The sequence below is a fragment of the Pristiophorus japonicus genome, chromosome 22, assembly GCF_044704955.1.
Source record: "Pristiophorus japonicus isolate sPriJap1 chromosome 22, sPriJap1.hap1, whole genome shotgun sequence".
NCBI classification, from domain to species: Eukaryota; Metazoa; Chordata; class Chondrichthyes; family Pristiophoridae; genus Pristiophorus; species Pristiophorus japonicus.
Window position 1 is genome coordinate 2,302,179 of NC_091998.1, and position 23,779 is coordinate 2,325,957.

At 54.4% G+C, this 23,779-nt stretch overlaps 1 protein-coding gene across 1 annotated transcript in view; it reads left to right on the forward strand.

The window, feature by feature from the left end:
* Positions 1 to 23,779, forward strand: part of LOC139235156 (glutamate receptor ionotropic, delta-1-like) — a 765,307-nt gene that overhangs the window by 713,529 nt on the left and 27,999 nt on the right. The window contains exons 9-12 of the mRNA XM_070866376.1: positions 4,328 to 4,429; positions 7,069 to 7,266; positions 12,353 to 12,671; positions 21,325 to 21,463. Of these exons, the coding sequence (XP_070722477.1) occupies positions 4,328 to 4,429; positions 7,069 to 7,266; positions 12,353 to 12,671; positions 21,325 to 21,463 (758 nt within the window). The remainder of the gene's footprint in view (positions 1 to 4,327; positions 4,430 to 7,068; positions 7,267 to 12,352; positions 12,672 to 21,324; positions 21,464 to 23,779) is intronic.

Genomic DNA, 23,779 nt, shown 5'->3' on the forward strand with positions numbered 1-23,779 from the left:
TTGGGTTTTAATTAGCGAATTGACCAATGCACAGAATCTACCTGAACTCCCCACTCCCCACTAATTGCACATTGATTCTGTAATTGTTATTCTTCACAATGACTGAAATCAGGTCCATGGTTAGATCCTGGAGACGTGGACTGGGCAGGTTTGTGTGCTGCCAGTGCTGAAGCTAAAAATGGAGCTGGCATCTCGTGCTTCACTCTGAGACCATGGGTTAAGAACAGCTCCCTCCCACACTGTGGGGGCACTGAGTCCCACACTATGGGGGCACTGAGTCCCACACTGTGGGGGCACTGAGTCCCACACTATGGGGGCACTGAGTCCCACACTGTGGGGGCACTGAGTCCCACACTGTGGGGGCACTGAGTCCCATACTGTGGGGGCACTGAGTCCCACACTGTGGGGGCACTGAGTCCCACACTGTGGGGGCACTGAGTCCCATACTGTGGGGGCACTGAGTCCCACACTGTGGGGGCACTGAGTCCCATACTGTGGGGGCACTGAGTCCCACACTGTGGAGGCACTGAGTCCCACACTGTGGGGGCACTGAGTACCACACTGTGGGGGCACTGAGTCCCATACTGTGGGGGCACTGAGTCCCACACTGTGGGGGCACTGAGTCCCATACTGTGGGGGCACTGAGTCCCACACTGTGGGGGCACTGAGTCCCACACTGTGGGGGCACTGAGTCCCACACTGTGGGGGCACTGAGTCCCATACTGTGGGGGCACTGAGTCCCACACTGTGGGGGCACTGAGTCCCACACTGTGGGGGCACTGAGTCCCACACTGTGGGGGCACTGAGTCCCATACTGTGGGGGCACTGAGTCCCATACTGTGGGGGCACTGAGTCCCATAATGTGGGGGCACTGAGTCCCACACTGTGGGGGCACTGAGTCCCACACTGTGGGGGCACTGAGTCTCACACTGTGGGGGCACTGCGTCCCACACTGTGGGGACACTGAGTCTCACACTGTGGGGGCACTGAGTTCCACACTGTGGGGGCACTGAGTCCCACACTGTGGGGGCACTGAGTCTCACACTGTGGGGGCACTGCGTCCCACACTGTGGGGACACTGAGTCTCACACTGTGGGGGCACTGCGTCCCACACTGTGGGGGCACTGAGTCCCATACTGTGGGGGCACTGAGTCCCATACTGTGGGGGCACTGAGTCCCATATATGAATGCATCTTGGAAAGTGCATTCGTGCTCACAGGACACAAATGTGCCTGGAGCCAACCCGTTAACCTGATGGTACATTCATTCTACAACAGTCTGTGTGGATGGGATAGGACTGGATGGGTGGGAGGGACGGGCCAAGAGGGGTGGGATAGAGCTTTGCTTACACAGATGTTCAGAGAACCTGTTCCAGCAGTTATAATGAAATGTTTGGAGATTGTGGGCACGGGAATGTAGAATGTGTGAAGATTGAGGTCAAATCCGGACTCCAACACTCCTTACACCTGCTCTCACTCCGAGCCACAGTTATACTGCACACCGTGTCAGGTTAAACGCCGCCATCAAGCTGGGAGTTAGACCACACCTTCAACAACATTACCGTCCTCACTCCACAGAGGATCTGGAGTTCCTTAGTACAAACTCACTCTGAAAAAACTGGGTGAATTGCAAGGGGAGTGGTGGGGGGGAAATGGGGTATTTTCCAGAGAAATCTAAGTGTTTGTGAAGTAAAGTGGTGATCAAAATGAGTGGAAGTGTGCTTGGGCAGAATCGGGTGGGAGCTGGGTCTGGCTTAGGGCCAGGTCTCACTGTCAAGGGCCAGCCATCAATAATCGGCAGTTGTGTGAGGACAGGAAGGGAGCCTGCAGCGTCTCCCAGTCAGCTGGTGGGGCGGGGGGGATTGATGGGAGATGGAGGAATACTATCGATGCAGTTTTATTGAAGGAGAGGCAGCCAGATGCTGTGATCCAGGTCTGCCGGTGTTGGATGAACAAGTTAGCCCATTGCCAACCGAAGGAGCCTGATTCTCAGCCAATTATTGGATCATTTTGCTGCCACATCCCATTCGGCAGGTGATGTCATCACCAAATAAAATCAACGGCAAAAATATGAATAAATATTTTATGTCAGTGAAAAAAAAAAATTCCTCAGTCTGAATCCCTGCACTGAGCTCAGTTCAATCTTTGGCTTAGAGTGTTCCTGGGCTTCTGCCGACACTGGTGAGTGCTCGGTGAGTGTTCGGTGAGTGCCCAGTGAGAGTTCGGTGAGAGTTCGGTGAGTGCCCAGTGAGAGTTCGGTGAGTGCCCGGTGAGAGTTCGGTGAGAGTTCGGTGAGTGCCCAGTGAGAGTTCGGTGAGTGCCCGGTGAGAGTTCGGTGAGAGTTCGGTGAGAGCCCGGTGAGAGTTTAGTGAGAGTTCAGTGAGTGCCCGGTGAATGTTCGGTGAGAGTTCGGTGAGAGCCCGGTGAGAGTTTAGTGAGAGTTTAGTGAGTGTTCGGTGAGTGCCCAGTGAGAGTTCGGTGAGAGTTCGGTGAGTGCCCAGTGAGAGTTCGGTGAGAGTTCGGTGAGTGCCCAGTGAGAGTTCGGTGAGAGTTTGGTGAGTGCCCAGTGAGAGTTCGGTGAGAGTTCGGTGAGTGCCCAGTGAGAGTTCGGTGAGAGTTCGGTGAGTGCCCAGTGAGAGTTCGGTGAGAGTTCGGTGAGTGCCCGGTGAGAGTTCGGTGAGTGCCCGGTGAGAGTTTAGTGAGAGTTTAGTGAGTGTTCGGTGAGTGCCCAGTGAGAGTTCGGTGAGAGTTCGATGAGTGCCCAGTGAGAGCCCGGTGAGAGTTTAGTGAGTGTTTGGTGAGTGCCCAGTGAGAGTTCGGTGAGAGTTCGGTGAGAGTTCAGTAAGTGTTCGGTGAGTGCCCAGTGAGAGTTCGGTGAGTGCCCGGTGAATGTTCGGTGAGAGTTCGGTGAGTGCCCAGTGAGAGCCCGGTGAGAGTTTAGTGAGAGTTCGGTGAGTGCCCGGTGAATGTTCGGTGAGAGTTCGGTGAGTGCCCAGTGAGAGCCCGGTGAGAGTTTAGTGAGAGTTCGGCGAGTGCCCGGTGAGAGTTCGGTGAGTGTTCGGTGAGAGTTCGGTGAGTGCCCAGTGAGAGCCCGGTGAGAGTTTAGTGAGAGTTTGGTGAGTGCCCGGTGAGAGTTCGGTGAGTGCCCGGTGAGAGTTCGGTGAGTTCCCGGTGAGAGTTCGGTGAGTGCCCGGTGAGAGTTCGGTGAGTGCCCGGTGAGAGTTCGGTGAGTGCCCGGTGAATATTCGGTGAGAGTTCGGTGAGTGCCCAGTGAGAGCCCGGTGAGAGTTTAGTGAGACTTCGGCGAGTGCCCGGTGAGAGTTCGGTGAGTGTTCGGTGAGAGTTCGGTGAGTGCCCAGTGAGAGCCCGGTGAGTGCCCGGTGAGAGTTCGGTGAGTGCCCGGTGAGAGTTCGGTGAGTGCCCAGTGAGAGTTCGGTGAGTGCCCGGTGAGAGTTCGGTGAGTGCCCAGTGAGAGTTTGGTGAGTGCCCGGTGAGAGTTCGGTGAGTGCCCGGTGAGAGTTCGGTGCGAGTTCAGTGCAAGCTCGGTGAGTGGTCGGCGAGAGCCCGGTGAGTAGTCGTGGGTTCAGGTCCCGCTGCAGAGACTTGAACACCTAGTGTAGCCGCCACTCACAGTGCCAATACTGAGGGAGGCTGCACTGTCAGAGGTACCATTTTTTGGATGAGACTGGGTCTGTCCCCTCCCCCCCCCCCCCAAGTGGGTTAAAAGACCCCATGGCGCAAGTCTAGAGCAGTGGAGTGCCCCCCAGAGTCCGGGCCATCATTTATTCTTCAGCCAACACTTAAAACAGATGAGCTGGTCATTTATTTCATTGCTGTTTTTGGGAGCTTGCTGTGCGCAAATTGGCTGCCTTTTCCAACATTACAACAATCAATGCCTGCACTACAAAAAGTAATTCATTGGCCGTAAAGTGCTTTGCGATGTCCTGAGGACAGGACGGGTGCTATATAAATGCAAGTCCTTTCATTTAACACTGCAGCATTATATCATTGTTTCCCTCCAAGTGACCCGCCTGAGCTTCTGGTCCGGGGACTGAAGATATTGTGGCTCTCTGGTCAGTCGGGTTGTAGAAGGTCTGACTAAATGTCCTCCTTTGCCCGGAGTTCGGACTGAGAATCAATAGAGCGGGCGGAGTTGAGTTTGATGGAATCACAATCTTTATTGAGGATTGGAGTCAGTCATGTATACAGAAGCAATCCTGTAGCAAGAACATCCAATAATCAAAGGATTTGACATTTCTTCATTACTTCGCTCTCAGAAAACTCGCACTGATTTATTTACCGACTTGTTCTGGTTATTCCCTCTGCAGTTGGCGGTTTGGGATCCAGTGAAGGGCCTGAACGGGAGTCTGCAGGAGCGACGCTTGGAGAGTGACATGCAAGGAGTCACGCTGAAAGTGGTCACTATTCTGGTAACGTTAGAGTGTCTGAATGTTGAGATAATTCCCAGCCCATGTCCACACCCGGACACACTTGGCTGCACAAACACTCTCCTGTCCTCACCTACAAACAGAATCCTACAGCACAGGAGGTGGCCATTCGGCCCATTGTGCCTGTGCCGGTTCTGTGACAGAGCGATCCAGTTATTCCCACTCCCCTGCTCTATCCCCATAACCCAGCATTTATTTTCCATTTCAAAAGGCATTCGATAAGGTGCCGCATAGAAGGTTGTTAAGCAAGATAAGGGCACATGGGATTGGAGGTACTGTTTTTACATGGATAGAGGATTGGTTAACAGACAGAAAACAGAGAGTTGGGATAAACAGGTATTTTTCCGGTTGGTAGACTGTAACTAGTGGGGCACCGTAAGGATCAGTGCTGGGGCCTCAGCTATTTACAATCTATATTAATGACCTCGATGAAGGGACTGAGTGCAATGTATCCAGGTTTGCTGATGATACAAGGCTAGGTGGGACAGTCAGCTGTGAGGAGAACACAAAGTGTCTGCAAAGGGATATAGATAGACTGAGTGAGTGGGCAGTAAGGTGGCAGATGGAGTATAATGTGGGAAATGTGAGATTATTCACTTTGGTAGGAAGAATAGAAAAACAATATTTTTTAAATGGAGAGAAACTTTTAAATGTTGATGTTCAGAGAGATTTGGGTGTCCCTTGTGCAAGAAACACAGAAAGCGAGTGTGCAGGTTCAGGAAGCAATAAGGAAGGCAAATGTCATGTTGTTCTTTATTGCGAGGGGCTTGGAGTTTTAGAGCAAGGAAGTCTTGCTACAATTGTACAGGGCCCTGGTGAGACCACACCTGGAGTACTGTGCACCGTTTGGTCTCCTTATCCTTGGAGACGGTACAACGGAGGTTCACTAGATTGATTCCTGGGGTGAGAGGGCTGTTTTAGGATGAGAGATTGTGTAGAATGGACCGATACTCTCTGGAGTTTAGATGAATGAGAGGGGATCTCATTGAAACATATATAATATTCTGAAGGGGATTGACAGGGTAGATGCTGAGAGTCTAGAACCAGGGGTCACAGTCTCAGGATAAGGGGTCAGCCATTTAGTATGGAGATGAGGAGGAATTTCTTCACTCAGAGGGTGGTGAATCTTTGGGATTCTCTGCCGCAGAGGGCTGTGGAGGCTCAGTCTCTGAATATATTCAAGGCTAAGATCGATAGAAATCAAAGGATATGGGGTTCGGTCGGGAAAGTGGAGTTGAGGTCGAAGGTCAGCCATGATCTCATTGAATGGTGGAGCAGCCTCGAGGGGCCGAATGGCCGACTCCTGCTCCTAATTCTTATGTTCTTATATTCAAGATCTGCACACTATTGCACACACCCATCACTGCTGCCGTTGCCAAGTTCCATTGACTCCGTAAGCCTTGTTTATAAATCGCTGAAAGGCCTCACTCCCCCACCTTGGGGATCTGCATCACCAGTCTGCCTCTCAGCCCCATTTCCGTAACCACACGTCACAGGTCGATGTGTTGGCAATGACCCACCTGCCCTCTGGAAACCCCCTTGCTGTCCCCTTTGCTGCTTTCACAAGCTTCACAAACCCCCCCAGGGAGCTCTCCGCTTCTTCCCTTCTTTTCATTTCCCCCCTTCTCAAGGTGCACTGTTATCCACGAGGAGCACTGTGGAAATGTAATGTCTCGATTGCCCCCCCCGCATGTGTTGGTAAATCTCCCTTCGTGCCCAGCACTTGGAGATATTTCTGAGGGATATAAGAAAGTACGAGATATTCCTCCCTCCCTCACTCTCTCCCCTCCCTTCCTCTCTCCCCCTCCCTCCCTCCCTCCATCTCTGCCCCCTCTCCCTTCCTCCCTCCCCCTCTCCTCTTCCCTCCCTCCCTCTCTCCCGCTCCTCCCTCCCTCCCTCTATCCCCTCTCCCACTCCCTCCCTCCCTCTCTCCCACTCCTCCCTCTCCCTCCCTCTCTCCTGCTCCTCCCTCCCTCCCTCTCGCCCCCTCCCTCCCTCCCTTAAACAGTTTCATTAATTGCTGTAGCAGACGATGCTAACTATCAGTCCTGGTTTAATGCTCCCAGTGCTGACCGCATCATTCATTGGTGAAACAAAACATTTCCAAAAAAACCCCAACAGAAATACAGAGCGAAGCCAGGAGTTGACAATAAGCGATGCTGGAGATGGATATTAATGACATGACTCAGTCAGTGATGATGATTTGAATGCCTGGTTGAAAGGTTGCTGTTTGTGAAGCTGTGCGTGAGGAGGGCTCGCCGAGGGTGCTGCTCCCTGAGGGTGCCCCCCCCCCCCCGATGGTGCCCCCCACCCGAGGGTGCCCCCCCAGAGGGTGCTGCTCCCTGAGGGTGCCCCCCCCGAGGGTGCCCCCCCGATGGTGCCCCCCACCCGAGGATGCCCCCCCAGAGGGTGCTGCTCCCTGAGGGTGCCCCCCCCCGAGGGTGCCCCCCCCCGATGGTGCCCCACACCCGAGGATGCCCCCCCAGAGGGTGCTGCTCCCTGAGGGTGCCCCTCCCGAGGGTGCCCCCCACCCGAGGGTGCCCCCCCCCCCCGAGCTCAGAGCTGACCGTGAGCAGAGTTGCCCTACACTGTCACCCTCTGTGTTGTCTGTCTATCCACAGGAGGAGCCCTTCGTCATGGTAGCTGAAAACATCTTGGGACAACCAAAACGTTACAAGGGGTTTTCCATTGACGTCCTTGATGCACTGGCCAAGAACCTTGGATTTAAGTATGAGATCTATCAAGCGGTGGACCATAAATATGGCAGTCAGCTTGCCAATGGGTCGTGGAATGGAATGATCGGAGAACTCATTAACAAGGCGAGTACTGCTTCATTCATTCATGAATTTTGACACTTCATTTTCACTTTGCTCTAATTATCTGATACGATCATATTGCTTGTGTGATGACAAGTTTCACTTGATGACCTGAGCAAGTAATCCAGGCTTGAATTGCAAGGCAGTACTAAGGGAGTGCTGCACTGTCGGAGGGACAGTACTGAGGGAGTGCCGCACTGTCGGAGGGGCAGTACTGAGGGAGTGCTGCACTGTCGGAGGTGCAGTACTGAGGGAGTGCTGCACTGTCGGAGGGACAGTACTGAGGGAGTGCCGCACTGTCGGAGGGGCAGTACTGAGGGAGTGCTGCACTGTCGGAGGGACAGTACTGAGGGAGTGCTGCACTGTCGGAGGGGCAGTACTGAGGGAGTGCCGCACTGTCGGAGGGGCAGTACTGAGGGAGTGCCGCACTGTCGGAGGGGCAGTACTGAGGGAGCGCCGCACTGTCAGAGGGGCAGTACTGAGGGAGTGCTGCATTGTCAGAGGGGCAGTATTGAGGGAGTGCTGCACTGTCAGAGGGGCAGTACTGAGGGAGTGCTGCATTGTCAGAGGGTCAGTACTGAGGGAGTGCTGCATTGTCAGAGGGGCAGTATTGAGGGAGTGCTGCACTGTCAAAGGGGCAGTACTGAGGGAGTGCTGCATTGTCAGAGGAGCAGTACTGAGGGAGCGCTGCACTGTCGGAGGGGCAGTACTGAGGGAGCGCCGCACTGTCAGAGGGGCAGTACTGAGGGAGTGCTGCATTGTCAGAGGGGCAGTATTGAGGGAGTGCTGCACTGTCAGAGGGGCAGTACTGAGGGAGTGCTGCATTGTCAGAGGGGTAGTACTGAGGGAGTGCTGCATTGTCAGAGGGGCAGTACTGAGGGAGCGCCGCACTGTCAGAGGGTCAGTACTGAGGGAGTGCTGCACTGTCGGAGGGGCAGTACTGAGGGAGTGCTGCATTGTCAGAGGGGCAGTACTGAAGGAGTGCCGCACTGTTGGAGGGTCAGTACTGAGGCAATGCTGCATTGCCAGTGGGGCAGTACTGAGGGAGCGCCGCACTGTCGGAGGGTCAGTACTGAGGGAGTGCTGCATTGTCAGAGGGGCAGTACTGAAGGAGTGCCGCACTGTCGGAGGGTCAGTACTGAGGCAATGCTGCATTGTCAGAGGGGCAGTACTGAGGGAGTGCTGCATTATCAGAGGGGCAGTACTGAGGGAGTGCTGCATTGTCAATGGGGCAGTACTGAGGGAGTGCTGCATTGTCAGAGGGGCAGTACTGAGGGAGTGCTGCACTGTCGGAGGTGCAGTACTGAGGGAGTGCTGCACTGTCGGAGGGGCAGTACTGAGGGAGTGCCGCACTGTCGGAGGGGCAGTACTGAGGGAGTGCCGCACTGTCGGAGGGTCAGTACTGAGGGAGTGCTGCACTGTCAGAGGGGCAGTACTGAGGGAGTGCTGCACTGTCAGAGAGACAGTACTGAGGGAGTGCTGCACTGTCGGAGGGGCAGTACTGAGGGAGTGCCGCACTGTCAGAGGGACAGTACTGAGGGAGTGCTGCACTGTCAGAGGGACAGTACAAAGCAGTTTCAGCACAGGAAGAGGCCACTTAGCCCTTCACGCCTGTGTTGGTAATAGTTCTTCAACTGGAGTTATCAGCTACATTTTAGTCATTCACAGAGAAGATAGACTTTGAGGTGTTTGTGAGATCGAAAAAAGAAAACTTGGGGAAGAACCGAGATGGGAACACAATACAAATGAGTTGGACATTTCCTTGACAGGTAATTAACCAGAGAAATCCTGGCTCAAAGCTTGGCTCAAAGTGTGTTGTGTTTTCAATCGAACAGATACATTTTGTTCCACCAACATCACAATCTGTGATTAAGAGTCAGTGAGTGAGTGAGGAGGGTGAACACAGCTCAGTGTTTATGTAAGTGGAGATATGAAAGTAGATTCTGGGAGCAGTCATGCTTCATTAAGTTCCGGCTCCAGCAATATTTCCCTGTCGAGGCGTCTCAGATAGTCAGGCTTTGCAGCTGTTTCTTTGCTGACGTGGTTTATCGATCAAAGGTCCAATCAGTTGAGGCCCGCAGAATCCTTCAAATGAAAACGCCGGTCTTTCGCACACTTCTCACATTTCCATTTATCTTCCGATCCTTTTGCTCTGAAAGCTCGTTATCGGCCCGTGGTCCTCACCCACGTGCCCCGTGTCACGGAGAATTCCCCAGGTGGCGGTTTTTGCAGCTCACCTGCGTTAAACCGCATCTGTAACCGTCAGCAAGTGAGGTCCCGTGTTGGTCTACCTTCCATCCTGGCGGAGAGGCTCAGGCTCCTCCCACAACCTTCCCTGGTGCTGCACCCACTGCCCGAAAGCTGCCTACTTGGCAGAGAAACTTCTGCCGTCGCTTCAGAAAGCAGAGCGGCCAAATAAATGCTGCAGATCAGCAGCTGAATGATGCACATCCCATTCTCAACTTGTAACCGCGGAGTGGGAGCGGGAGCGGGCGTGGGAACGGGAGTGGACACAGGAACGGGAACGGGAGCGGGAGCGTGAGTGAACACAGGAACAGGAGTGGAAACGGGAACGGGAGTGGGACTGGGAATGGGAACGGGAGTGGGACTAGGAACGGGAGCAGGAGTGGACATGGGAACGGGAACAGGAGTGGGAATGGGAACGCGAGTGGGCACGGGAAAGGGAACGGGAACGGGTGTGGGACTGGGAACGGGAGTGGGCGGGAACGGAAACAGGAGTGGGAATGGGCATGGGAACGGGAGTAGGCACGGGAACAGGAGTGGGAACGGGAATGGGTGCAGGAAGCGCAATGGGAGCAGGAAGTGGAGTGGGAACGGGAAGTGGAGTGGGCGCGGGAAGTGGAGTGGGAATGGGAGTGGGAACGGGAATGGGCGCAGGAAGCGCAGTGGGAGCGGGAAGCGGAGCCAGTGCAGGAACCAGTGTCTGTCCCAGAAACCCAAGTGCTGATCAACAATCATCAGAGGATTATTTAAGCAGGTTAGCACCACTGTTAATGGAGTGGGAGAAAGAATTTCATACTAATACATTAAGCATCCATACACTAGTGTCTCACAGCTTAATTTGAAGCCTGCAATTTATTATAACAAGATTTACTCCAGCACATTACTGGGAAATGCACAGTTTAAATTCAGAGCGTGTCTCTGCGCACCAGCTCTGTGGAGTTTCTGATGTTTAAAGTTAATGAGCCAAAAGAGGAATGTTTGGGGAGATAGTGAGTGTGATCCGGACCTGTAGACCGATGGCTGTAAATGGGCACAGGTGCACCCCAAGGTACATCAGCTGGGCAGCTGTGCAACTTCCATTCCCGTGCCAGGATTATGATGTCAAAACTATGTAAACCAATCCAATCAGACCCTGAGCACAACAACAACTCCCATTTATAGAGCGCCTGTAACACTAAAACATCCCAGGGTCTTCACAGGAGCAATAACAAAGAGAATTGGACACAAGGTGATATCTGGACAGGTCAAAGGGCCCAGACAGCTGGAGGCACAGCCCACCAATGGTGGAGCGATGGAAATTGTGGATAGGCAAGAGGCCGGAATTGGAGAAGCCCTGAGATGTCGGGGGGTTGTGGGGCCTGCGATAGGGAGGGGCGAGGCCATGGAGTGGTTTGAAAACAAGGATCGAGGTGTTGCCGGACTGGGCCCTGTTTGGAAGGAGGTTTCAATTTCCAGCTCTAAGGTGGTTAAAGTATAATTTCTCTGGATTTATGATTTGATTACAAAATTAGATTGTGTCCCAAGCGCTTTATGAAAATGACTGGTTTGAAATCTCACCCTGGCATCCTGTTAATCTCGATGCTTGGCTCACAGGCTCACACTTTTATTCAGGATTTAGTTCTTGCACTGGGTGGCCCTGCCATGGCCCTCGGCTCCAGCCGCAACCACATTTCATTCTGTTGTATTATCAGAATCCAGCTAGTAGGCCTGTCAGTCGCTCTCCGTGCTCAGATAGCTCACGGTACCACAGACCCAGGGCAATCTGTCGGTGACTGTACGGGGAGCCCAGGGCAATCTGTCGGTGAATGTACAGAGAGCCCAGGGTAATCTGTCGGTGAATGTATGGGAAGCCCAGGGCAATCTGTCGGTGAATGTACGGGAAGCCCAGGGCAATCTGTCGGTGACTGTACGGGGAGCCCAGGGTAATCTGTCGGTGAATGTACAGAGAGCCCAGGGTAATCTGTCGGTGACTGTACGGGGAGCCCAAGGTAATCTGTCGGTGAATGTACGGAGAGCCCAGGGCAGTGACGTCACCCCACGGTCTGGTCAACACATTGCAGGGTAGCCCGGCACCAACACTGGGTAATGGAGTGGGGGGGGTGATGTCGTGTGGGGGCCGCTTTCAATCAGCCTTCGCCTCAGATCCAGGAGTGAGGCTTGAACCCGCAATCCTCAGGCTCCGAAGCGAGAGAGGCTCACGGGTTAAATCCCCTCGGGGTGATTGGATTTGGGTGTTTAAAGTAGTGACGGTTGCCCGCTGTAATGTACACACCAGTGAGGATGCTCACAGGTTGGTGGAGCTGTTGCACTGGGAGTGGCTTAGCCAGTCACGTGATGTTCACAAGACTCAATAAAACCCCAGCCAGTTGGGTCTGGGTCATCCACAATGAGGTATGCAGTTGTGAGCCTTGTGGATGAACTAGTAATGTGTAGTGTGATTGTTAAACCTTTGTTAATAAACCAACTAGTTCTTAATAGCAACGTGTTGCTATGAATTCTTAAACAAAGAACCCATGAAGCAAATACATCACAGTGAGAAATGATATTTCCCTCTAGCAGGGATTGCAGAACAAGATCATCTTCGTGTATGAAGTAAAACAGCTCAACTCAGAAAATATTCCTGGCACAATGGATTGTGAGAGTGTGCGACACACTTTCTCAGAAGGTGATAGAGGTTAAATCAACTGAGATATTGAAGAGCGGAGATAGAGAGTTGAGCAGGAAGGATATTGAGGAATGTGAAGAATGCAAGGGCAATGGGGATAAAAGGCTGGGCAGGCTGGATGGGCCTCCCTTCCTGAAGTGCGGATGTAGTGACGATAACTCACCCTTGTCTTGTTCACAGAAAGCTGACATTGCTGTCTCAGCAGTGACCATCACACCGGAGAGGGAAAGTGTCGTGGATTTCAGCAAACGCTATATGGATTATTCTGTTGGAATCCTTCTGAAAAAGCCAGAGGAAAAGATTAACATCTTCTCGGTCTTTGCTCCCTTTGACCTGGCAGTGTGGGCCTGCATCGCAGCTGCCATCCCCTTGGTGGGCGTGCTGATCTTCGTGCTCAATCGCGTTCAGTTGGTGCCCACACACCCACAGACGTCCCCCTCCAACTCCAACACCCTGCACAGTGCCATCTGGCTGGTGTACGGAGCATTCGTCCAGCAAGGTACGCCCAGCCTCTCACTGTCAAAATGTGTCTGAGAAATGGGGCATACACGGGGATTACAGCACACGGGCAAATACAACAGGAGCCCTGCTGTGTACAGCATGTAGTGAGAATGGTGGTGTATGTGGGGGGAGGGGAGGGAGAGGGAGAGGGAGGGGAGGGGAGAGGGAGGTGGGAGGGGGAGAGGGAGGGTGGGAGGGGGAGAGGGAAGGGGAGAGGGAGGGGAGGGGGAGGGGGGACAGAAGGAGGGGATGGGAAGGGGAGTGGGAGAGAGGGGAGTGGAGGGAAGGAGGTAGAGGGGAGGGAAGGAGGGGGATAGGGAAGGGAGGAAAGGAGGGGGAGGAGGAGGGGAGGGAAGGAGGGGGAGGGGAGTGAAGGAGGGGGAGGGGGAGGGGAGGAGGGGGAAAGGGAGGGAGGGAGGGAAGGAGGGAAGGAGAGGGTGAAATGGGAGAATGTGGGTTCCGGAGTGGCCAGCGATTAGAAAAGGGGGACAATCTGGGCAGGGGTGGCCTATCCCTTTCTCGTCCTCTCCCAACATTTTGGGCCCAAGTTGCCACATGATTTGCGCCTGATTTTTAGGAGCAACTGGTGGAGAACGGACTATCTTAGAAATCGCAATTCTCCACATTTTTTTTTCTGCAGTTCTAGTCAGGTAGAACAGTTCCACTTTGGAACAGAATTTTTTCTTCAAAAGGGGGCGTGTCCGGCCACTGACACATGATTTCAAAGTTTCCACAGTGAAAACGTACTCCAAACTAAAGTAGAATGGAGCAAGTGAAGATTTTTGTAGAACTGAAAAAACCTGTTCTACACATTAAAAAATCAGGCGCAGGTTACAAATTAGGCGTCCAGAACGAGGTGGGGGGGGGAGGGAACTCATTAAATTCTATAATAAATCCTTGTTTATACTTATACAAATATTATACAAATAAATCCAACCTGAATAAACATTTATAAGCAAAGAAAAGATTAAATAAACCATCTTCCTACCTGTGTGAAAGTGCTTCAGGCAGGCCTTTCGGGACCGAAGGCTGAACTGTCCCCAGCACCAGATTTACAGGTAGGTGGCGTTGGGTTGGGTCGGGGAGGGGGGAAGGGAGAGAGGGGGAGAGGGGAGGGGGGGAGGGAGAGAGGGAGGGGAGGGAGAGAGGGAGGGGAGGGGGGGGAGAGAGGGAGGGGGGGAGAGGAGTGGGGAGAGGGAGCGGGAGGGAGGGAGGGAGGTCAGGTCGGATCCAGTCTGGGAGCGGGAGTCGGGTCGGGTCCAGTGGGGGGGGTCGGGTCGGGGGGGGGCGGGAGCGCGGGTCGGGTCGGTGGGGGGTGGGGGGCGGGGAGCGGGTCTGGTCGGGGGGGGGGGGGGGGGGGGGGGGGAGCGGAGCTGGCTGTGGGAGGAGCCTTATTCACGCAGCCCCAGTGAGGCCATTGGGCCAGGGTTAGGGGCTGCGTGCTTCGGGCCCCTGCCACACAGCTCGGCGCCTGGAGTTACTGCACTTGCGCGCCCCACTGTAGCGCGCGTGTGCAGAGCCCGGCACTGTTTTCAGCGCAGGGACCTGGCTCCGCCCCTCCCACAGCTCGTGCTGCGCTGCGCCGAGGGCCAGAGGACCTGCAGGGAGGTGGAGAATACCGAGGATTTTTTTAGGCGCACTTTGTGGCGCGAAAAACGGGCGTCCAGGTCGGGACTGCGCCGTTCTAGGCACGTGTGGAAACTTGGGCCCAAAGAGAGAAAGACTTGAATTTATATAGCACCTTTCGTGATCACTGGACGTCTCAAAGCGCTTTACAGCCAATGAAGTACTTTTGGAGCGTAGTCACTGTTGGAGTGAGGGTTGAACCTCATCGGCCTCAGGCTTACTGCTGCCCGAGGCTGCTGTGGCTCCTCCCCCCGCCCCGCCCCAGGGAACACACTGTGGCCCCTCCCCCAGAGCACACTGTGGCCCCTCCCCCCAGGGAACACACTGTGGCCCCTCCCCCCCCCCAGAGCACACTGTGCCCCCCCCCCAGTGAACACACTGTGGCCCCTCCCCCCCAGGGGACACACTGTGTCCCCTCCCCCCCAGAGCACACTGTGGCCCCTCCCCCCCAGGGAACATACTGTGACCCTCCCCCCAGGGGACACATTGTGGCCCCTCCCCCCAGTGAACACACTGTGGCCCCTCCCCCCCAGGGTACACACTGTGGCCCCTCCCCCGCAGAGCACACTGTGGCCCCTCCCCCCCAGGGAACACACTGTGGCCCCTCCCCCCCAGAGAACACACTGTGGCCCCTCCCCCCCCAGGGAACACACTGTGGCCCCTCCCCCCCAGAGCACACCGTGGCCCCTCCCCCCCAGGGAACACACTGTGGCCCCTCCCCCCCAGAGAACACACTGTGGCCCCTCCCCCCCAGAGAACACACTGTGGTCCCTCCCCCCCCAGGGGAACACACTGTGGCCCCTCCCCCCCAGAGCACACTGTGCCCCCCCCCAGGGAACACACTGTGGCCCCTCCCCCCCAGAGAACACACTGTGGCCCCCCCCCCAGAGAACACATTGTGGCCCCTCCCCCCCAGGGAACACACTGTGGTCCCTCCCCCCCCAGGGGAACACACTGTGGCCCCTCCCCCCCAGGGAACACACTGTGGCCCCTCCCCCAACTGGCTCATCCACCGGATGAAAGAAGTAGGGAAAGACCCCAGCCAAACGGGAAAACAGTGGGAATTTCACCCTCGAACAGGATAAGGGGTCGGCCATATAGGACTGGGATGAGGAGGAATTTCTTCACTCAGAGGGTGGTGAATCTTTGGAATTCTCTGCCCCAGAGGGCTGTGGAGGCTCAGTCTCTGAGTATATTCAAGACAGAGATCGATAGATTTTTGGATATTAAGGCAATCGAGAGATATGGGGATAGTGCAGGAAGTGGCAGAAGATCAGCCATGGTCTTATTGAATGGCAGAGCAGGCTCGAGGGGCCGTATAGCTTCTAATTCTTTTGTTGTTAATCATGGGAATCCAGTGAGATAAATCCACCCAAAGAACCTTTGGGGAGTTGTCTGGGATTGAGTAGCGTGACATTATTGATGTACAGAGTAGACTTTGCCCCAGGCACGTGTTGTGGAGACTCGCGGGCTCACCGCAACATTGAACATAGACCCTCGGTCACAGTTAGATTGGAGGATGCGGTGAGAGGTTAGAATCATTTGGCCCAAATGGAGGTAACATGAATTCTTGGGCCAGGAGGAACGGGAGAGTTGCTGCGTTTTGCGGAGTGCGTTTCCCAACTCCCAGTGATATCCCCAGCGAATGGCACCCAAGGTTGGCACTGCCACCCCAGGGCATTCGGGGGCCCACCAGGCTTTACGTACCAAAGAACAGAGTTGTATCCTCGGGCTTTGAGTGTTCCTCACCTACGCTGTCAGCGATTGATCCGTTCCTGGCCCCAGGCACTGCAGTTCCCAATCTCGATCCTTCTCACACAAGCTCATCTTTTATTTGGGACTTTGTTGGAACAATCCAAAACTGTCCCAAAAATTGAAATTCTGCCCGAGCTCACCGAGCTCCCCCAGCGCCGAGGGGGAAAGCTTTCCCTTGGTGCCAGAAAACCAGCCCATGAGCATCACACGTGCTCACAGCAACAGTGAGTGAGTGAGCTCCGCACCAGGGCAGTGAGTGAGCTCCGCACCAGGGCAGTGAGTGAGCTCCGCACCAGGGCAGTGAGTGAGTGAGCTCCACACCAGGGCAGTGAGTGAGCTCCACACCAGGGCAGTGAGTGAGTGAGCTCCGCACCAGGGCAGTGAGTGAGTGAGCTCCGCACCAGGGCAGTGAGTGAGTGAGCTCCGCACCAGGGCAGTGAGTGAGTGAGCTCCGCACCAGGGCAGTGAGTGAGCTCCGCACCAGGGCAGTGAGTGAGTGAGCTCCGCACCAGGGCAGTGAGTGAGCTCCGCACCAGGGCAGTGAGTGAGTGAGCTCCACACCAGGGCAGTGAGTGAGCTCCACACCAGGGCAGTGAGTGAGTGAGCTCCGCACCAGGGCAGTGAGTGAGTGAGCTCCGCACCAGGGCAGTGAGTGAGTGAGCTCCGCACCAGGGCAGTGATCGAGTGAGCTCCGCACCAAGGCAGTGAGTGAGTGAGCTCCGCACCAGGGCAGCGAGTGAGTGAGCTCCGCACCAGGGCAGCGAGTGAGTGAGCTCCACACCAGGGCAGTGAGTGAGCTCCGCACCAGGGCAGTGAGTGAGTGAACTCCGCACCAGGGCAGTGGCTGAGCTCCACACCAGGGCAGTGAGTGAGTGAGCTCCGCAACAGGGCAGTGAGTGAGTGAGCTCCGCACCAGGGCAGCGAGTGAGTGAGCTCCACACCAGGGCAGTGAGTGAGCTCCGCACCAGGGCAGTGAGTGAGTGAACTCCGCACCAGGGCAGTGGCTGAGCTCCACACCAGGGCAGTGAGTGAGTGAGCTCCGCAACAGGGCAGTGAGTGAGTGAGCTCCGCACCAGGGCAGCGAGTGAGTGAGCTCCACACCAGGGCAGTGAGTGAGCTCCGCACCAGGGCAGTGAGTGAGTGAACTCCGCACCAGGGCAGTGGCTGAGCTCCACACCAGGGCAGTGAGTGAGTGAGCTCCGCAACAGGGCAGTGAGTGAGTGAGCTCCGCACCAGGGCAGGGAGTGAGCTCCACACCAGGGCAGTGTGTGAGTGAGCTCCGCACCAGGGCAGCGGGTGAGTGAGCTCCGCACCAGGGCAGTGAGTGAGTGAACTCCGCACCAGGGCAGTGAGTGAGCTCCACACCAGGGCAGTGAGTGAGTGAGCTCCGCACCAGGGCAGTGAGTGAGTGAGCTCCGCACCAGGGCAGTGAGTGAGCTCTGCACCAGGGCAGTGAGTGAGCTCCGCACCAGGGCAGTGAGTGAGTGAGCTCCGCACCAGGGCAGTGAGTGAGCTCCGCACCAGGGCAGTGAGTGAGTGAGCTCCGCACCAGGGCAGTGAGTGAGCTCCGCACCAGGGCAGTGAGTGAGCTCCACACCAGGGCAGTGATTGAGTGAGCTCCGCACCAGGGCAGTGAGTGAGCTCCACACCAGGGCAGTGAGTGAGTGAGCTCTGCACCACGGCAGTGAGTGAGCTCCACACCAGGGCAGTGAGTGAGTGAGCTCCGCACCACGGCAGTGAGTGAGCTCCACACCAGGGCTGATTGTAACTGTTGGTCTTCAGGAGCTTAGTGGGAGTCACAGAGTTCGGAACAAGGCGAATTTCCCAGTGTCCGACGGACTTTTGGTGAAAGTTTTGATAGAGTAGATGGAGCAAAACTTCTCTCTGGTGAGTGGGTCAACCAGAGGTGATGGATTTAAAATAATTGGCAAAAGATCGAGAGGGGAAATGAGGAGACATGTTTTCAGAGATGTCAGGATCTGGAACATTTGATGTTTGGAGGAAGCTGAGTCGATAAAATATTTTAAGAGGGAGTTGGACAGGTATTTGAGGACGAGAATGCTCCGGGGTTACAGACAGCGGGGGTGTGGGACCAGGCACAACCGCTCTTTCCCAGAGCCAGCACCGGCACGATGGACCGAATGGCCTCCTCCTGTGTTGTAGGTTTTGATGATTCTCTGATTCTAAAGTAGAATGAGGGGCTGGGGCCATTGTGATGTATTGTTTTGGATGGAGACACACAGTCTGGGGGAGATACAGCAGTCAGGGTCCCAGGGTCAGTGGTGCCAGGACTGATGTTAATTATCATGCTGCTGTAGTCAGTAGCCATGCCCCATGTCACAACATGTTCAGGCGATCTCCGGGCTCAGTCTGATCCCAGTCCTTCCCGCACACAGTGTCGGCCGACAGAAGCTATCTCCCTGGCTGAAGGAGCCCTACTCAACAAACACACCAGCTACATCGGTGCTCTTTCTCCGGGTTTTAGCAAAATGATTGTCTCTTTGCAGAGTAAGTTTAATTGTAGGTTCAGTGTGAATCTGTGGGGAAATGGGCCGCAAGTTATGAAATGTTGAAGCTCTGATTGATCAGAGTGGAAAATCGAGAGCTGCTCCACTTCACAATCCCAAGGCAGTGACAGGGAGAATCTAACGTTAATTTGCAATTAATGTGTCCTTATTAACATGATAGAAGTAATTTTTGCAAAAACAGATCTGCCAGATTTTGAGTTGTAAAGAAAGTCTATTTTGTAATTATCTTAATTGGTATATGTAAATTAGTTATAATTTAGATAATGCATCCAATTTGTGCACAGTGAATGTGCCGTCATGTTTCACAAACTCAAGGAATTATATCTTTAAGTTATCCGGAACGCTCAATCTGCATCTAATTTTCAATGTGTAATCTCCGACTTATCATACAATGCAATTACCTTTAATCATTGAAAGTTTAATAACACAATCGCCCGTTCACACTGTTCATTCTCTCACCCACTGCCCACTCACACTGCCCCCTCACCCACTGCCCGCTCACCCACTGCCCCCTCACCCACTGCCCGCTCACACTGCCCCCTCACACACTGCCCCCTCACCCACTGCCCGCTCACCCACTGCCCGCTCACACTGCCCCCTCACACACTGCCCCCTCACCCACTACCCGCTCACACTGCCCCCTCACCCACTGCCCCCTCACACACTGCCCCCTCACACACTGCCCCCTCACCCACTGCCCCCTCACACACTGCCCCCTCACACACTGCCCCCTCACCCTCTGCCCGCTCACACTGCCCGCTCACACTGCCCCCTCACACACTACCCCCTCACCCACTGCCCGCTCTCATCCACTGCCCCCTCACCCACTGCCCCCTCACACACTGCCCCCTCACCCACTGCCCCCTCACACACTGCCCCCTCACCCACTGCCCCATCACCCACTGCCCCCTCACACACTGCCCCCTCACACACTGCCCCCTCATCCACTGCCCCCTCACACACTGCCCCCTCACACACTGCCCCCTCACACACTGCCCCCTCACACACTGCCCCCTCACACACTGCCCCTTCATCCACTGCCCCCTCACACACTGCCCCCTCACACACTGCCCCCTCACCCACTGCCCCCTCACACACTGCCCCCTTACCCATTGCCTGCTCTCACCCACTGCCCGCTCTCACACTGCCCACTCACACACTGCCCCCTCACCCACTGCCCGCTCTCACACTGCCCCTTCACCCACTGCCCCCTCTCACACTGCCCCCTCACCCACTGCCCCCACACACACTGCCCCCTCACACACTGCCCTCTCACCCACTGCCCCCTCACACACTGCCCGCTCTCACACTGCCCCTTCACCCACTGCCTCCTCACACACTGCCCTCTCACCCACTGCCCCCTCACACACTGCCCTCTCACCCACTGCCTCCTCACACACTGCCCTCTCACACACTGCCCCCTCACACACTGCCCCCTCACCCACTGCCCGCTCACACACTGCCCCCTCACACACTGCCCCCTCACACACTGCCCCCTCACACACTGCCCTCTCACCCACTGCCCCCTCACAAACTGCCCCCACACACACTGCCCCCTCACACACTGCCCCCTCACAAACTGCCCCCACACACACTGCCCCCTCACACACTGCCCCCTCACACACTGCCCCCTCACACACTGCCCCCTCACCCACTGCCCCCTCACCCACTGCCCTCTCACACACTGCCCCCTCACACACTGCCCCCTCTCACACTGCCCACTCTCACACACTGCCCCCTCACACACTGCCCCCTCACACACTGCCCCCTCACCCACTGCCCCCTCACCCACTGCCCTCTCACACACTGCCCCCTCACACACTGCCCCCTCTCACACTGCCCACTCTCACACACTGCCCCCTCACACACTGCCCGCTCTCACTGCCCCCTCACACACTGCCCCCTCACACACTGCCCACTCTCTCACACTGCTCCCTCACACACTGCCCCCTCACCCACTGCCCCCTCACACACTGTCCCCTCACCCACTGCCCGCTCTCACACACTGCCCCCTCACACACTGTCCCCTCACACACTGCCCCCTCACACACTGCCCCCTCACACACTGTCCCCTCACACACTGCCCCCCACACACTGACCACTCTCACACACTGTCCCCTCACACACTGCCCCCTCACACACTGACCGCTCTCACACACTGCCCCCTCACACACTGTCCCCTCACACACTGACCACTCCCACACACTGACCGCTCTCACACTGCCCCCTCACACACTGACCGCCCTCACCCACTGCCCGCTCTCACACTGCCCCCTCACACACTGACCGCCCTCACACACTGCCCCCTCACACACTGCCCGCTCTCACCCACTGCCCGCTCTCACACTGCCCCCTCACACACTGCCCCCTCACCCACTGCCTGCTCTCACACTGCCCGCTCACACACTGATGGCCTGATAGCACTAATAGTAGACAAAAGGTGAATTTTCACTTTTACCAGTGGCAGCAGAGGGTTGTTCGCCCATTTTACACCAGCATGTTAATTTCCGTCCTGTTCAGCATGTTATATCGCTGTTCAAATGTGATCATTCATTCCAGGGCCTTTTTAACTAAAGGAGTAGTGTTGGTTAGAGAGAGACATTCAAGAAATGAAAAATGTTTACAAAATGAGTCGAAATCTTTAATGCCTGTTAGGTTTCAGTGGGAATTGGGTGATTAAAACCTGTGCAATTGTCGCGTTGTTGAAGCTTGTCTCACGCTCCAATCCACGTTGCTCTCCAGGCGGGGATTCACCCATGAACTCAGTTGCGATGCGGATCGTGATGGGGAGCTGGTGGCTTTTCACTCTCATCGTGTGTTCCTCGTACACTGCCAACCTGGCTGCATTTCTGACCGTGTCCAGAATGGATAACTCCATCCAGTAAGTGACTTCAACAGAAGCTTCTGGATAAAGCGGGACAAAGAATTGTGTTGGTTTCTTGTCTAAGAAATGTGGGTCTGGCCCAGAACGGGCTGTATTGGGCTGTCCTGCCCTCGGAGATTCAGCTGACCTGTCAGAAGTCATCTCGAAAGCAAGATAGTTCTTGTCCCAAGTTTAACATCTGCGCGATGAAAACCGTCTTTGATTATTTTCAGTCCAGTGTTCAAGTTCAGAGTTTAGCTTTCAACCCAATCTCCCTGTGTAATTGACTCTCAGACAGAAATATTTCCTCGTTCAAATGTAGATCAACATTACACTGAGAAAACCAGATTAAAGATCGGTGATGTATGTAAGGTTTTGGAAATGAAATCCTTTCACTGCTCACGCTTGGCTTTGAACCCACCTCTGATTGGTGGAGAACTCTGTCATGGACAATCTTGAGTGGAAAGAGTTTGGGTCAGTGAGAAGAAATTTCCTGGTCAATATGGGCTTCATCTTGTGTTAAACAGAGAAACTTTTCTGTTTTATGTTTTTAATAAGTGAATTCAAAAATGGTTTCAGATAACATGGGAAGACCTCTCTCTCGGTCTCTGTTGGAACTGCAGCCAGTACAGAAAGCTCGCCTGATGCGGTGCTGTTTCAGGGAGATGTCTGTCCTGGGCTGTCTCGTCCAGACTGCATTTCTGACGTCAAAGACACAGATACATTCAGGGGACGAGGGGAGGGCTTTTTAATGTGAAGTGATAACTTATAGTTTCACAGTACAAGGTAAATTATCCATAGATGGTATATTACATCCTGGGTTTTGAGCAACTGAGAAATCATTCATAACTTGCTACCCTGTGTTGAGCAGAATTTTACCACCGTCACACGATGTGAGTCAGCCTGTCTGAGTAATGAATGGCTCTGATGTCAAAGAGTTAAATGTCACTGATTCATTTGGTTAGTGTTGGCATTCTGCCAGAGCTAGATCGTCACGATGAGAGCCTGAATTATTGGCCCTGGGCCAGGCTTTAATTAAAGTGTTTGCTGGGGACATTTGGTTATTAAATACTGCATGGGTCCAACTCATGCTTAATATCAACCTTAAACTTGAACTTCAGGATATTGCTGGGATGTTGGTGTTCAGGGGGACCGTGTCCTTGTACATGAATCACAACAAGTTAACATTCAGGTACAGCAAACGATTATAAAGATAGATGGCATCGTGTCCTTAATTGCAAAGTGGTTGGATTACGAGAGGAAGGAAGATTTGCTGAAGAAACATAGAAACATAGAAAATAGGTGCAGGAGTAGGCCATTCGGCCCTTCTAGCCTGCACCGCCATTCAATGAGTTCATGGCTGAACATTCAACTTCAGTACCCCATTCCTGCTTTCTCGCCATACCCCTTGATCCCCCTAGTAGTAAGGACCTCATCTAACTCCTTTTTGAATATATTTAGTGAATTGGCCTCAACAACTTTCTGTGGTAGAGAATTCCACAGGTTCACCACTCTCTGGGTGAAGAAGTTCCTCCGCATCTCGGTCCTAAATGGCTTACCCCTTATCCTTAGACTGTGACCTCTGGTTCTGGACTTCCCCAACATTGGGAACATTCTTCCTGCATCTAACCTGTCTAACCCCGTCAGAATTTTAAATGTTTCTATGAGGTCCCCTCTCATTCTTCTGAACTCCAGTGAATACAAGCCCAGTTGATCCAGTCTTTGTTGATAGGTCAGTCCCGCCATCCCGGGAATCAGTCTGGTGAACCTTCGCTGCACTCCCTCAATAGCAAGAATGTCCTTCCTCAGGTTAGGAGACCAAAACTGTACACAATACTCCAGGTGTGGCCTCACCAATGCCCTGTACAACTGTAGCAACATCTCCCTGCCCCTGTACTCAAATCCCCTTGCTATGAAGGCCAACATGCCATTTGCTTTCTTAACCGCCTGCTGTACCTGCATGCCAACCTTCAATGACTGATGTACCATGACACCCAGGTCTCTTTGCACCTCTCCTTTTCCTAATCTGTCACCATTCAGATAATAGTCTGTCTCTCTGTTTTTACCACCAAAGTGAATAACCTCACATTTATCCACATTATACTTCATCTGCCATGCATTTGCCCACTCACCTAACCTATCCAAGTCGCTCTGCAGCCTCACAGCATCCTCCTCGCAGCTCACACTGCCACCCAACTTAGTGTCATCCGCAAATTTGGAGATACTACATTTAATCCCCTCATCTAAATCATTAATGTACAGTGTAAACAGCTGGGGCCCCAGCACAGAACCTTGCGGTACCCCACTAGTCACTGCCTGCCATTCTGAAAAGTC